At 40.2% G+C, this 17,008-nt stretch overlaps 1 protein-coding gene across 1 annotated transcript in view; it reads left to right on the forward strand.

Moving 5' to 3' along the window:
• Positions 1-17,008, forward strand: part of PDE7A (phosphodiesterase 7A) — a 105,402-nt gene that overhangs the window by 71,588 nt on the left and 16,806 nt on the right. The window contains exons 4-6 of the mRNA XM_049781822.1: positions 3,128-3,279; positions 8,110-8,173; positions 16,570-16,665. Coding sequence (XP_049637779.1) covers positions 3,128-3,279; positions 8,110-8,173; positions 16,570-16,665 — 312 coding nt within the window. The remainder of the gene's footprint in view (positions 1-3,127; positions 3,280-8,109; positions 8,174-16,569; positions 16,666-17,008) is intronic.

A 17,008-nucleotide genomic window follows, 5' to 3' on the forward strand; every position in this document is an offset into this window, starting at 1 on the left:
CCCTAAACTGGAAGTTTTTAAGCCTAATTTCAGTTTTGTTTTTCTTTTTTTATCTTGGGAAAAGCTGACCTTTTTAATTTCACAGTTGTAGTCATTTTATCACTTTCTGAAATTTTCTTTTAAATAATTTTTATTGTGACCAATGTGAATTTGACTCTTTCACAGTAAAATTTAAGGTACATAGTGGCATTGAATCAGGGGTATTTCCACCACCAGTGTTGTCCTCCCTTCACCCCTCTTTCCAGTATGCATCCTATATCTCCCTCCTTTGCCCCCTGAACTGCTAGTGTAATTGGTTTCCTCTGTTGTAGAGCTTGTAGTTTTAATTTTGACATTTGCTGACCGTATGGTTTTATACAGGTAACTGACTTTTTTTTTCTTTTCATGGTGTTTTTTTCTAGTTTATTACATTATATTTTATACATAAAATCTCAAAAGAAAACCACCCATTAGAAAAATGTTGCTGAAAATACCAGGAAAACACCACTTACTTAAAAAAATAAGCAATTAATATTAACAGTTAATTAAAAAGCAATCCTTTCTCTTTAAAGCTGATTCACTGATTCAACAATCAGTGAAGAGATAAGAGAACAAACGTGGCTAGTTTTTTTCTTTTCCAAAATAGATGATTCATTTTTTTTTTTTTTAAGGGAAATGAGCCCCCGAAGTTGTGATGTGGAGCCGAGTGATGGTTCAGGGACTAAGTCTCAGCTTTGTGGCTGTGAAGCCCTGAATTTTGTTACTGGGTTTCTGTATTTATTTGGCATGATGTGGGCAGCTCTACTGTCTTTGATCCTTAATGACACAAGCAGTTTGCAGCCACATTTCACCCAGGTGCATCCTAGCCAAAGTCTTCCCTGACAAGCACCACAAACAGAAAGTTGGATAGCCCTTGGCAAGCCCTAGACCAGAACATGCACAAGCACCACAGCTAAGTAGAAGATGCCCAGTGAGCACTTCTCATGGGTGTGTGTGTGTGTGTGTGTGTGTGTGTGTGTGTGTGTGTGTGTGTGTGTGTGGAAGATGCCCTGTGAGCACTCCTCATGGGTGTGTGTGTGTGTGTGTGTGTGTGTGTGTGTGTGTGTGTGTGTGTAAAACCCTTTGACCACAGAAACAACAGGGAAAGTCAGAAGCTATGGCTTGTTGGATGTCATTCAAAAAAAAAAAGCCCAGAAGTAAAGCTGGGTGGAAGCATCTGCATAACACCTGGCTCCAAATAGTACCAGCTATCTTAGTCACTGACTGGATGAGTCTTGTCTTGTTGATACAGAAACTTAACGTGGGAAACCAAGTTCTTGAAGTTTTCATTTCATTTAAAAGGAATGTGTGTGCCATAAGCGAGACACATTCATTGTAGGGACCTTGTGTAGCAGTCTTTCCCACAGTCTCAGACATGCTCTAAGGAACCATTAGTATGGATATATATGTATAATCTTGTGGTAGAGCCCAAGTTCTGATACTCGCCCCTCCAAAAACCAGTACTTAGAGATAAGGGTTGAAATGAGAAAAAGATCCTTTGGGGTGCTTTTACCCTAAGAAAGTGATGGGCTTCTCGTCCCCTGAAAAAAAAAACCAATTTACTCTTGATACATTAGTGGAGGATGGAGTAGCCCCAGAGCATGAATGTGTGACTTTAAAGCAAAAACTGAAAAGTAACACACTTTATATTCCTTTCAGTGCTTAGGGGTTTATGTCCATCTAGTTAGGCAAAGTAAGTTAGAATTTAAAAATGATGGAACCAGGGGGCCAGAGTGGTAGCACAGTGGTAAGGCATCTGCCTTGCATGCAGTCAACACTGGACGGACCCTAGTTCGAATCCCAGCATTCCATAAGGAGTGACTTCTGAGCGCCGCCAAGTGTGACCCAAAAAAAAAAAAATAAAATAAAATAAAATAAAATAAAATAAAAATGATGGAACCAGAGAGATACTATAGTAAGGTAACGTGTTTTTCTTGCATGTGACAAACCCAGGTTTGATTGCTGCCAGCCCATCTGGTCCCTGAGAATAGAACCAAGAATAAGCCCTGTGTACACTGTATATAGCTTAACTCCACCACCATCTCCCCCAAATATATATATATATATATATATATATATAAATAGAATAAAAATTTGAAAAGTGGGGTCAGAAGATGAGAATGTTTGACTACCTAGCTTTCCACCAGTTGATTCTTAGTTGATGAAATTAAAATCAGGGCTGATCATTATTGATCAAGTCCTCCTTTTCTTGTGTTTTATATTGTAAACACTGATTTCAGTTTGACTCTAGAATTTAAGCCTAATGTACATTCCCTACTGGATTGCTTTCAACCGAAGTCTGTTATTTCATCTGATGCGCAAAGAAAATTGGGCATATTCTAACACTGAGGAGCAGCAGTGGGCTCTCTTAGACTTGATGAATGAGGAGATATTAGTCTACCAATACGGAACCATGGAATCTTAAGTTTATCATTTACAGAATTGTTATCCTATCCTTTAGAACTCTTACTAATATAACCGACTTTATTCTCCAATCCATTTTCTTTTTCTTTAAATAAAATTTACCTAAGGAAATACTTAGAGTACTACCTCATTTGTTTTTGTTTTGTTTTGTTTTTTGGGCCACACCCAGCTGTGCTCAGAGAGGAATCTTGGGGACTGTATGCTGCTCTTGGCAGGACTGGGGGACTGTAGGGTACTGGGGATCAAACTTGAGTCAGCTGAGGGCAAGGTAAGCACCTTACCTGCTGTATTATTGCTTTGGCCCCAAGAATGCTACCTCATTTGGATTAGAGGTATTTTAGTTGAGTAAATGTTAAAGGCTCCTGTGCAATGTGGGATCTGTTATCTCAATATGAAAGGTAGTTGGGAATCTAGAATTTTTTACTCAGTGGTGTTTATAATGGTATCTTGCAGCAACAGAACAAAAGGTGATAATTTTTGAAAGTGAAAATGCCTAATACTAATTTCCATCTATGTTCATTAGCTTTCTAAATGCTGCCAAAATTGCCATATGCTCCCTTATGCTTGTTATTTAACTAACAATAAGAATTCCTCTTTTAGAAAAGTGGTAAAATGATTCACTATAGAATAGAAAGTTGTTTATCCACAATTTTAATTTGCTATGTCGCCTCTTCTTTTATTTCAGCTCAATCTGAAATTGAAGTTTCTGTGTCTGCACGGAATATAAGAAGGTTGCTAAGTTTCCAGCGCTATCTTAGAACTTCACGGTTTTTCCGTGGAACTGCCGTTTCAAGTTCTCTAAACATTTTAGATGACGAATATAATGGACAAGCCAAGGTGTGTATAGTTTGTTCAAATTTTTTGAAATTTTTCTTTTAGAGTACGTGCTTGTTTTGCATTGAGATATTAGAATGAAGATATTTGTGAAGTGACTAAAATAATAAAAATATTTTATTATATCATCAAATATAAGTGCTGAATAGAGCATGTCAGCTATAAAATCACATAATCTGAACACTGAAATGAATGTTATAGATGACCTTAAAAGTTTTGCTGCAATACGGGGCCGGCGTGGTGGCACTAGAGGTAAGGTGTCTGCCTTGCCAGTGCTAGCCTAGAATGGACCGCGGTTCGATCCTCTGGCATCCCCTATGGTCCCCCAAGCCAGGAGTAACCCCTGAGCATTACCAGGTGTGGCCCAAAAACCAAAAAAAAAAAAAGTTTTGCTGACTTGATATTCTAATCACAGTATTTTTTTTTTCTCCGATTTTGGGCTAAGATATAGTAGAACAAAAGAACAATAAAAGCAACATACATTTTCAGTTAATTTTTTATCTAAAAAAACTATAATTTTAAAATAAATAACTTAATTGTGCATTGGTGAAGGGTGTTGTACATTGTATGACTCAATCACAAACAATTTATCTGTGGAAAAAAAACAACAACTGTATTATGAATGACCTTGTAACTGAAGTTTTTAAATAAAGTAATTATAAAAATAAATACCTTAAGATGACATATCTAGAAAAACACTTGGGATAATTCACTAGTTATCTCTCTGGGGGTGTACTCTGGAATTTAAAGATAATTTATATTTTTTACAAGGCTGTCTTTATTTTGTTCATCTAAAGTAAAGTTGCTTATAACCTATGAATTTAAAAATAAGCTAAATTGGGGCTGGAGTGATAGCACAGCAGTACAGCATTTGCCTTGTATGCGGCTGACCCAGGATGGACTGTGTTTTGATCCCCTGATGTCCCATATGGTCCCCTGAGCCAAGAGTGATTTCTGAGCTCATAGCCAGAAGTAACCCCAGAGCGTTACTGGTTATGTGGCCCAAAACAACAACAACAAAAAATTAATCCCAGTGAAATGCTATCATTGTTTTCCTGATACAATTAAGAAATATCTTAATGTGGGACCAGAGCGATAGCACAGCTGGTAGGGAGGGCATTTGCCTTGCATGAGACTGACTCGGGTTCGATTCCCCCATCCAGGTTCAATTCCTGGCAACCTACATGGTCCCCAAAGCCTGCCAGGAGCGATTTCTGAGCTCAGAGCCAGGAGTAACCCCTAAGAACCACCAGGTGTGGCACAAAAACAAAAACAAAAAAAGTGTTTTATACCATTATAAACATCATGGAGTAGAAAGAAAAGTCTAGATTCTCAACTACCTTTCATATTGTGATATCAGATCCCACATTGCATATGAACCTTAATAATTACTGAAAAAGAAAATTAAGAAATGACTTAATGATAAGTGAAGTTTATATAAGCTTGTTTTGTGACTATGTAAGGATTTGTGATAATCTTGACTCTTCTAGTATTCTTTTGTTTAATGCTACCCATGCCAGGATTTGTAGGTATGTGTAGATTAGGCCATAGCATCTTGATTAGTTAACAAAATTTTCTTTCCTGTTTGATTAAATAAATCACTGGAAAGTTGCTTGTGCTTTCTTTCTTTTTGTTTTTACCCCAGCACCTGTTTTCTTTAAATTTAAAGAAAGTCCACAAGTCTTTTCTTAGAATAAAACTATTGATCTGTGCATAACGGTTTTTTTTGGTTTGGTTTTGTTTTTTTGATTTTTTTTTTTTTTTTGGTTTTTGGGCCACACCCAGCGTTGCTCAGGGGGTTACTCCTGGCTGTCTGCTCAAAAATAGTTCCTGGCAGGCACGGGGGACCATATGGGACACCGGGATTCGAACCAACCACCTTTGGTCCTGGATCGGCAGCTTGCAAGGCAAACGCCACTTTGCTATCTCTCCGGTCCCTTTTTTTGGTTTTTGTGCCACACCCATTTGACGCTCAGGGGTTACTCCTGATTATGCGCTCAGAAATCGCTCCTGGCTTGGGGGGACCATTTGGGACACCGGGGATCGAACTGCAGTCCGTCCTGTGGTAGCGCTTGCAAGGCAGACACCTTACTAGGCGCCACCTCTCCAGCCCCGCATAAGTATTAATATTAGCATAATTCATTTGTAATGATCTTAGTGTTGTTCATGACAGTTATAACATATACAGCAGTGGACTTTTAGATATGATGAAATAATCTTTTCTTTGAAGTATACAGAATTTTCAGGTTATAAATATATGGTGCTAAAACAATCTGTATTAAGGGATTTAGTTGCTGAAGTAAAATGCATATGCCTAAAGTTATTGTAGTACATTATTTTATAAGAATTATTTTGTTATGAGGCTGAAGAGATAGCACAGCGGTAGGGCATTTGCCTTGTATGCAAAGGATGATGGTTCAAATCCCAGCATCCCATATGGTCCCCCGAGCCTGCAGGGGCAATTTCTGAGCCCAGAGCCAGGAGTAATCCCTGAGCGCTGCCGGGTCTGACCCAAAAACAATAACAAAAATATCTTATATGGGCTGCAGCAATGGCACAGTTCGGGGGACCATATGAGATGCCGGGATTTGAACCACCATCCTTCTGCATGCGAGGCCAACACCCTACCTCCATGCTAGCTCTCCGGCCCAAGAATTATTTTTTCTTTTTTCTTTTTATAATAATAATTTTTATTTTGACCAAAGTGGATTACATACCTTTCAGTAATATTTTAGGTACATATTAACATTGAATCAGGGGATTCCCATCACCAGTTGTCCTCCCTCCACCTCCGTTCCCAGCTAGCATCCCATATCCCCCTCCTTCACCCCCCAGGCTGCTAGTATTGCTAGTATAAGTGGTCCCCTCTGTGTCTAGTTATTGTAGATTGGGTATTGATTCTTTTGTCGTTGGCTTTGGATTTGGTGTTTAAGTTTGATCATTTTTATTACTACTTAGTGATCATATAACTGTTTGATCTTAGTACCCTCCATTATTTCCCCCTCAATTTGAGAGGCGGAGCAAGATGGTTCAAGTTATGTGATTTGTTTGAAGAAAAGAAAAGCAATAAAATGGGGTAAAAATTATTTTTTGAATTAAAAAATAACCACAAGTTGGAAGTAGGTTTTTAAATGGATGCATAATTTACAATGAAATGAGAATTAAGTTTTAAATAGTATAAGTAGGTTATATGGATTAGATGTCAAGTGCTTAGGTTTTAGAATCAAATCTTTTTTTTTTTTTTTTTTTTTTTTTTTTGGTTTTTGGGCCACACCCAGTAACGCTCAGGGGTTACTCCTGGCTACGTGCTCAGAAGTTGCTCCTGGCTTGGGGGACCATATGGGACACCGGGGGATCGAACCGCGGTCCGTCCAAGGCTAGCGCAGGCAAGGCAGGCACCTTACCTTTAGCACCACCGCCCGGCCCCTAGAATCAAATCTTACAAGACCTCAGCTCTATAACTTTTTTTTGTTTTATGTTTGTTTTTGAGTCACACTCAGGAGTGCTTGAGGCTTATTCCTGGTTCTGCATTCAGGAATCACTCCTGGCAGGTTTGGGGACCTTAGGGGATGCAAGGGATCAAACTAAGGTTGGTCACATGTAAGGCAAGCGCCTTAGTTGCTGTACTAGCCCCCTCTATAATTTTTTGAGCCAGGCTCTTACTTTTTGCCAATTTCCTCATCAGTAATAGTATTGAAAGCAAACCTTGTTTGGTATTGGTGTGAATAGTAAAAGTGAGTAAAAATAGCATTTGTCGCAATTCTTGTTTGATGCTTATAATTTTTTGTTTTGTTTCTGAGGCCACCCTGAGCTTGGATGGTGCCAGGAGTTGAACCTAGGTGGACCCAGGCAAGGCAAGCCCCTTCCCACTATAATATCTCTCTGGCTCATAACTTGTTTCTGTGTGTTGCCCAGATTGAGCCCAGGTTTCATGGGGTATGCTTGACCCATACTTTTGCTGTATTTTGGAAATGTAAACTTTACAGTATGAACTGTATTTAAGTGACATTAATTTATGTTAGGGTCTGGAGAGATAACACAGTGATAGGGCATTTGCCTTGCTCGCCATCAACCCAGGACCAGACCTGGGTTTGATTTCCAGCATCCCATATGGTCCCCTGAGCCTGCAGCGAGCGATTTCCTAGTGCAGAACCAGGAATAATCCCTGAGCGCCACCAAATGTGGCCTAGAGGAAAAACAAATTTGTTAGAATTCTTAAGTTTAAGGGCCGGATGGTAGCACAGCAATATGCCATTTGCCTTGCACATGGCCGACCTGGGACTGATCCAGGTTCAATCTCTGGCCTCCCCTATGGTTCCCCCTAGCCTGCCAGGAGATATTTATGAGCACAGAGCCAGGAGTAACCGGTGAGTTGCTGCCAGGTGTGGCCCAAAAACAAAAAACAACCAAAAAGAGAATTCTTAAATTTCATAGGCTGGGCCCGGAGAGATAGCACAGTGGAGTTTGCCTTGCAAGCAGCCAATCCAGGACCAAAGGTGGCTGGTTCGAATCCCGGTGTCCCATATGGTCCCCCGTGCCTGCCAGGAGCTATTTCTGAGCAGACAGCCAGGAGTAACCCCTGAGCACTGCCGGGTGTGGCCCAAAAAAAAAAAATTTCATAGGCTTCTAAGAAAAACTTGAAATAACTATATAGTTATTAATTGAAAATTAATTGTTTTTAAGAGTTTATTATTTTGGACTTTTTGAAAAATGATAAAAGGTAAATGATGCTTTATAAAGTAAATCACGATCCATTTTATTAACATCCTTTGGATATCTGAAAGAATATTGTTGAAATTAAATTACAGTAGGAATGTTTGATTTTCTTTTCAGTGTATGCTGGAAAAAGTCGGAAACTGGAATTTTGATATCTTTCTATTTGATAGACTAACAAATGGTAAGTGGAGAATTTTACTCACTCCAAGTTAATGTGTTCTTGGTATATTTTTATGCCATTATTTTGATGGTACTTGTGGATTATAGCTTTCATTTACTTAGGTCATGAGCCCTCTGCTGGCAGTGACATCACTTTGTCTCTTCAGTGACTAATATTATGTCTAATTATTATTAGAATTTTGATTTTCAGTTATGACTTAACAATTAGTCATTAAACATTCCTTAATATTGCTAGTAATAATACCCAAAGGTATGCAATTGATTTTTTTTTATTTGGGGATGTTTTAAAAATTATGTGGCTATTTACAGTGACATCTCATTCAGTTCCAGTCAAAACTACCAGTGTGTAGTAGATGAACAATCCTTTGAGAGATACTCTTTCATCTAACGTTATTTATCTCTCTAGCTTTTCTTTCTCTGCACACTTGAGATTCAGTATATTATAATCAACAACAGTGATTCTTTCTGGCACTCTTTCTAATGATATGGAAAAGAACTATATGGTTCTTAGGAAAGCTTTTCAGAATCTACAGAGTACAGATGATACGGAAAAATTGCTATATAATTCTTTTTTTTTCTTTTTTTTTTTGGTTTTTGGGTCACACCCGGCAGTGCTCAGGGGTTATTCCTGGCTCCAGGCTCAGAAATTGCTCCTGGCAGGCACAGGGGACCATATGGGGCGCCGGGATTCGAACCGATGACCTCCTGCATGAAAGGCAAACGCCTTACCTCCATGCTATCTCTCCGGCCCACTATATAATTCTAACATTGTTGCCTTTCCTCTTTTTTTTTTTTGTGGTTTTTGGGTCACACCCGGCAGTGCTCAGGGGTTACTCCTGGCTCCAGGCTCAGAAATTGCTCCTGGCAGGCACGGGGAACCATATGGGACGCCGGGATTCGAACCGATGACCTCCTGCATGAAAGGCAAACGCCTTACCTCCATGCTATCTCTCCGGCCCCATGCCTTTTCTTCTTTTGTTTTGGAATATTTCTGACTATATTGCTCTATTTTTTTTTTAAATAGATGTAGTTATTTTGTGGTTGTTTTTGAGTTGGGGCTACACCTGGTGGTACTCAGGGCTTACTGCTTATGCTGAGCTCAAGGGTTACTCCTGGTAGTACTCCAGGGACCATATGTGGTACTAGGTTCAAATCAGGGTTAGCTTCATGCAAAGCACCTTAATTTGTTGCATCTCTCCTGCCCAGCATTGTAGTTTTTGTTACAGAGTAGTTTCACCTCCTTTAAATTTGTTCTTAAGTAATTATAAATGGCATTGATTTTTTATTTATTTTCATATAACACTACAAATCTGTTGATTCTGTGACATGCCATTTGTAGTGCTCACATTTTGTCTCTAGTAATTTTTAATGATTTTGGGGGCATTCTAAATAAAATTGTATCATTTTCTGCAAATAGCACTAAGTTCCACTTCTTTATAGTCTTTATCCTTTTTTATTGTTGTATGAACATTTTTGGTTGTTGTTTTTGGACCACAACCAACAGTGGTAGGGGGCTACTCCCAACTATACTATGAGCCTTGTGGTGCCAGGGATCAAACCTAAGGTCTCACATATTGAAGGTAAGTGATTCACCGAATCTACATCCACAGCTCCTGGACACATTTGTCTGTGTGTTGGGGGCCATATCCAGCAGTGCTCAGGGCTTACTCCTCTCTTTGTGCTAAGGAATAACTTCTGGCTAAGCTTGGATGACTGTATGGGATGCTGGGGGTTGTATCCATATCAGCTACGTTCAAGGCAAATGCCCTATCCACTGTTATGTCTTCAGCCCCAGTGGACACATTTTTATATAAATTATCTTGGGTATAATCTTGACGGTACATGTGATCAACTAGATTTTGCCCCTTTTGACTGTACTTGGATAGTGGAAAGTGCACTAGAAAAAACTAAATTCTGACTCTTCAGACTTATTAAATAAATACACTCTACTTGAAATTGCTTTGTTGTCCTCCTGCTCCTCCTCCTTCTGTTCTTCCTCCTCCCTCTCCTCCTCCTCCTCCTCCTCCCTCTCCTTTCTTCTTCGTTCCTTCTTCTTTCTCTGCCTCACTTGGCAGTGCTCAAGGGTTACTTCTGGCTCTGTGCTCAGAAATTGCTCCTGGCTCAGAGGACCATATGGGATGCCAGGGATCAAACCCGTGTCCATTCTGGGTCTGCCACATGCAAGGCAAATGTCCTACCACTGTGCTACCACTCTGGCACTGTTCTTATTTTAAAATAAAGCTTTCATATAAGAAAACCATTCAAATAGGTAAAATGAACAAATAGAACTTTATTCATCTTGAGGATCTATATGGATCAAGGTTTTTAGTGTGTCACTACATTTCTTCTAAGGTTTGTGTCCAGACATAGTGAAATACCTTGCCAATACACTGCTGAGTAAAAGAAATCTTACACTAATCCTAGGCAAAAAACAGTATTCCTTTTCCCTGCAACACCTTCGTCTAAACTCTTAACAGCAACTGCCTGTGATTAGTCTTCTGGGACACTTGTCAGTCATGGGAAATAGGAGACTGATCTTTATTTTCATGTTTCTTAAGGATGTCTCCTTTTAGGTAGGGATTTAATGATGAATGTGGAATGACAGGCAGAAGTAAAGCTGTTGGTCTATATTACTTAATATAACTCTTAGCTTTCCCTTTGATCACAACCTTTGAAATGGAGTTGTGAAGAAGACATGGATTCAGGTATTAGGGATCAGTAAAAAGTATCCCATGGTTAGCTACTGTAGTTGGTGTCTCTTCAGTCATCTACAGTCTATAGCAATCTGAAACTTAAAGGGATTTGAGACATTTGAATAGAGATTGTTGGGAACCAAATGGGTAGAAGAGGTGTCCTTTACTTTGCTTCATGTAATTAGTACTATCTTTTTTTTTATTTTTTTTATTTTATTTTATTTTATTTTATTTTATTTTATTTTGGTTTTTGGGTCACTCCCGGCGGTGCTCAGGGGTTACTTCTGGCTGTCTGCTCAGAAATAGCTCCTGGCAGGCACGGGGGACCATATGGGACACCGGGATTCGAACCAACCACCTTTGGTCCTGGCTTGCAAGGCAAACGCCGCTGTGCTATCTCTCCGGGCCCAATTAGAACTATCTTTTCTTTCAAACTTGCATACATCACCTGAGTAAATTCTGTCCAATTCATATGAACATTATATACAGTTAGGTGTATTCTTTCTTACTGCTCTTGTACTTTCTGCTGTGCTCATTTTCCAAATGATATTAGGGGGAGGACAGGAAAGAGTCAGAGGCAAACTCAAGTAATTTCTGCACAGATCAATGTTCCTTACATTGTCTGCTGTAAGGAGGAAGGTAGCTATTATCTGATGGGATATATTTAAAGCATAAGAATTGGGTGAACTGGGAGGAGAATAATGGCTTGTAACTGAGGCAAGCTGTGTGCTTTGAAGTACATAAAATACATGCTTTGAAAAGACAGGACTGGGGGATGGTGTTTGCCTCACATGCAGCCATGAAGCTGAAATCTCAGTCGGTTTATTGTTGAGCACAAAGCCAGAAATAGCTCCAGAATATCCTAGGTATGGCTCCAATACTGTCCCCTCTGCCAGCCCCCCCACCCCCCCATGTGTGAGGACTATGGCCTCATTCTACAGCTCCCATCAAGAAGCACATTTTATATCTTACCCTTTGGTATATTTGTCTGAGAGTAGTGTTTGCTTTTGTTTGTTTGTTTGTTTGTTTTTTGGGCCACACCCGGCGGTGCTCAGGGGTTACTCCTGGCTGTCTGCTCAGAAATAGCTCCTGGCAGGCACGGGGGACCATATGGGACACCGGATTCAAACCAACCACCTTACGTCCTGGATCGGCTGCTTGCAAGGCAAACACTGCTGTGCTATCTCTCCGGCCCAGAGTAGTTTTTCTATAACTAGTTTTCTTCTCCAAGTAAAGTATTTCCATTTTCCTCAAAAAGTCCTTGTGTTTTGTTTTGGTTTGGTTTGGTTTTGGTTTTTGGGTCACACCTGACAGCGCTCAGAGGTTACTCCTGTTTCTATGCACAGAAATCACTCCTGGAAGGCTGAGGGAACCATATGGGATGCCGGAATTTGAACCATCGTCCTTCTGCATGCAAGGCAAACATCTTACCTCCATGCTATTTCTCCAGCCTTTGTTTTTGTTTCTTGGGTTTTTTTTGTTTTGTTTTGTTTTGGTTTGGTTTGGTTTTGGTTTTTGGGTCACACCCGGTGGTGCTCAGGGGTTACTCCTGGCTGTCTGCTCAGAAATAGCTCCTGGCAGGCACGGGGGACCATATGGGACACCGGGATTCGAACCAACCACCTTTGGTCCTGGATTGGCTGCTTGCAAGGCAAACACCGCTGTGCTATCTCTCCGGGCCCGTTTTTGTTTCTTGTTACTCAATTATCACTTGTCTTGAATTGTTTGATTCACCTGTATTCTTTTATTATTTTTTTACTTTTTGGTTTTTGGGTCACACCCAAGCAGTATTCAGAGGTTACTCCTGCCTCTACACTCAGAAATCAGTCCTCACAGGTTCATGTAATAGAACCCATGTGGGCAGCATGCAAGGCAGATGCCCTACCACTGTGCAGTATCACTCTGGCCCCTCAGCTGTATTCTTACTCACTGATGTGTAATGGGCAATTCAGAGCCCAGAGGAATAATGCAGGGGCTTCACAGCACCTGCATTGCTAGCTCAGAAGCCCACTATTACCAAAACACCTGCACCTCAAGTATCCTCATAGTGCTGCTATCTGCTTCCTGCACAAGCGATGTCTGCTACAGCTCTGCCAGGTACAAATGGGCCAGCAAAGGGGTATGACCCTTGTAAGTCCCACAACTGAAGACCTGTTTAAGTACCATATAGCCAGATTGCCGCATCTGGCGACCACATGTACAGGCACCACAGCAAGCCCTATGAGCCCCACGGCCATACCTTGTATGCCTCACCTGCACATGCAAGCCCTGCAAGCATGTATGTGGGCCCCATAACTGAAAGGCCTGTGCACCTTTCTCTGTCAGTTCTAAGGCCGAGTGCTGCACAGGCACCTAACGTGTGGTCCATACAATTCTCAGGGTCAGGCCTAGGCAATTCCCGGTCACTGCAGCAACAAAGGGGAGTGCTTGAGGAAGTAAAGTAAAACCAAATTATTATAAAATAGTTATTGTCTTCTGAAAGTAGTGAAAAAATTGCACACAGTTTTACACCTCAGTTTGGAGAGTTACACTATGATAGATCTGCAGTTTGGAGAGTTACACTATGATAGATCTGCTACATTTTCCTTTTGTTAATGCTGTTTGTGCAGTAACTGGGTTTTGTACACTTGGATGGTGATGCTCACATACTCTCTGGTTGTGCTGTAGCGTGCATCTTGTGGGATGTTAGGGGAAACACAGAAGCAGCAGAACTGCTGTGTTCACACTGGGCCTGTGAGTCGGCACTAGGATTAGACTTGCAAAATAGGTTCTCTGGCTCTCTGCCACTAAGCTCTCTCACTACTACTGAACTATCCCCGCATCTTCATTATATTCTTGTCAGGTTCTTAGAAGTTCTTAGTGGGGAATATAATGCCTTCCTTATTACAGTTAGTTGAATCTCGTAAGAGGGTATTTTACCACTAGATTCGTTTCCTGAAACTTATTCTAGCACCTAAAATTTTGGTTCATTAGGTTTAGAAGATGATTTACCTTTTTCCTTCCCATTGTTACACAGGGCTGGGAGAGAGATATAGCCAGCAGTGCTGGAAAGGGCAGGGAATTTGGTGCTGGGAATTGAAGGATCTCACCATGCTAGTCATGTTCTCTTCTTCTAGAGCTGTTTCCTTGGTCCCTGCCAGGTAGTTTTTAAAAGTAATCTTGTATGCCAAATAAGTAGTACAGCAGATAGGGCACGTTTTTCTGCATACTACCAACTTGGATTTGATCTCAGATTCCCATATCTCCATCCTCCCCCAAACCCTACCAGGGAGTGATGGTCCCTGCACTCAGAGCCAGGAGTAAGTAAGCCTTAAATCCTCCAGGTATGCCTATCTCCAAAAAGAATCTTTTGATTCCATTATAACATTGCTAGTTGCTCTTGTTGTTCTAATTTATTATTTCTTCAGGGATCCATTTATCTTGACGGCTACTTAGGTAATTTTGGATAATCCCTTTAACCCAATAGCCCTTTATTATTATTCATGAATATTATAATTAAATTTCTTATGGGATTAGTTAAGTATCTTGAACATTTTTAATAATCATAGATTTCTTTGGAGAACTCTAGAATCATATTTGTGTTTTATGAATGCCTGTGGTCACCAAAAGTCTGGGGCCAGAGAAGTACAGTGGGTAAGGTACTTGCCTTGCATGCAGCCAACCTAGGTCTGACCCTGCCAAGAGTGAGTGATCCCTGAGCACAGAACCAGGAGCAAGTCCCAAACAATGCTGGGTGTGGCCCCAAAACACAAATAAAGTATTTTTAACTGTTAATGTGTCTTATAGAGGAAATGTACAAAACTGAAAAACCTACAAGAAGATTTAAAAATGGAGAGTTGTCCTTTAGAAGGAAATATTAGACATGAAGATGGTAGCTTTCAGAATCCAATGTCTCTGTTTGGTTCTAGTTATAAGTGACAGAGGCGAGAGAAATGAAAATGAGTTCAATAAAGGCAGCTTTTTTCAGAAGACCAAACTATCTAGGGGAATTGAAAGTGTTCACAGCAGAAGGATCCAAAGAATCAAGGATTCATGGTTACTCAAATTTGAGGGAAACTAGAACACATCTGATGCTGATACTTTTTGGAACAGTATGAGGGAGGAGGTAAATAAATGTTGATTCAGAGAAGGGAATATTGTTAACTATCTAATGGATTATTTTGTGATTGCATCCTGTCTCAAGCAATTACCTGATTTTCTACTCCAGTATAAGGAGAGGCAAGTGGTTGAGTTATGAGTTTTGATCTTAAAGAGATCACGGATCCCTCTTGCTAATCATGAATATTTAGTTTGTTTGTTTTTTTTGTTTTGGGGTTTTTGGCTTTGGGGGTTGGTTTGGTCACACTGGCATCACTCAGGAATTACTCGAAGTCATGCCTGACAGGCTCAGGGGATCATATAGAATGCTGGGAATCGGACTCAGTCTATCCTGGGTCAGCAGCGTGCAAGGCTGTGCTATCACTCCCGCCCCCTAACCATGAATATTTAGGATAAACAAATTTCACCTAAGAAAATTTAAGCTGGGGCCGGAGAGGTGGCGCTAGAGGTAAAATGTCTGCCTTGCAAGCGCTAGCCAAGGAAGGACTGTGGTTCAATCCCATATGGGTTCAGTCCCATATGGCCCCCCCAAGCCAGGGGCGATTTCTGAGCACTTAGCCAGGAATAACCCCTGAGCATCAAACAGGTGTGCCCCCCCCCCAAAAAAAAGAAAGAAAAATAAAAAAAAAAGAAAGAAAATTTAAGCTAAAGAAGTTTGCTCTAAGCTAGCCTTGATCCTTTAAAGTAAAGTGATAAAGGTGAAATGAGTAGAAAGTTAAGAACAACCTTGTTTCAGGGACCAGAGCTGGTAGGGTAGCAAACCTGGGTTCAATCCCTGGCATCCCATATAGGCCCCCTAGCCTACCATAAGTGATTTCTGAGAGTAGAGCCAGGAGTAACCCTGAGCATTGCTAGGTGTAACAAAAAAAAAAAAAAAGAGAGAGAGAGAAAAGGCAACCTTGTTTCAAAAGGTTATAAAGCTGAACTAACTTCTCCATATGGGACAATATTCAAATTGTCTTCCTTTTTTTGTTGTTGTTGTTGTTGTTGTTGTTGTTGTTGCTGCAGTTACGATTTAAGAATAGATTTTAATGAATTTTGTGTCTTTAAAAAAGACTTATACTCTTTTTTAAAGTTATGATTCAAGGGCCAGATGATTCTTTTTTGTAGTTATGATTCAAGGGCCAGAGAGAGAGCATGGTGAAAGGGCATTTGCCTTGCATGCAGAAGGACGGTGGTTTGAATCCTGGCATCCCATATGGCCCCCCCGAGCCTGCCAGGAGCGATTTCTGAGTGTAGAGCCAGGAGTAACCCCTGAGCACTGCCAGCCAGGTGTGACCCAAAAACCAAAAAAAAAAAAAAAGAAAAAAGAAAAGATTTACTCTCTCTTAAAATTGTTTGTGTTCCAGTTCACTGTTTATAGCAAATGAAAGAAACATTATTGTTTTTCTTAACATGGGGAAAAATGCTGTCTAGATTCAAACCTACTTCATAGACATGCAAACCATATAATTCACTACTGAGCCACATCCCTGGTCCGAGAATATACAGATTTGACATAGTTTTAAAGAATTTAGCCCCTTTTAATGTATATTCAAATTCCATATTTGGAAATATATGCAATATTAGCTCATATTTCACAATGATATTTCTTCTTTCTTTTTAGGAAATAGTCTAGTAAGTTTAACCTTTCACTTATTTAGTCTTCATGGATTAATCGAATACTTCCGTTTAGATATGATGAAACTTCGTAGATTTTTAGGTAAGTGCTTCTAATTCACTAACGGTAATATTTTATATAAGAACTCGTATATTTAAATATTGTATCATTTATGTCAATTAACTATAACTGCACCAACCACTCCCCAAATGAGTGACTTAAAACAGCAAACAGTTGTTTAGCTCCTGAGCTGCCGTTGTTGAGTGCTGCTTCTGGTCTGGCTGGCATGTTTGAGCATCAGCATTTGGGAACAGGTCAACACCAGTGTGACCGTAGTGGGGTTTCTGTGGAATGTCTGTCCCGTCTCTGCCCAGTCTTTTTTTTTTTTTTTTTAACTCAAAGGAGGCAGCTGATTTTGAGACCATAGCATATTAATAACAAGAGA

This window comes from Suncus etruscus, chromosome 10 (assembly GCF_024139225.1).
Source record: "Suncus etruscus isolate mSunEtr1 chromosome 10, mSunEtr1.pri.cur, whole genome shotgun sequence".
NCBI lineage: Eukaryota > Metazoa > Chordata > Mammalia > Eulipotyphla > Soricidae > Suncus > Suncus etruscus.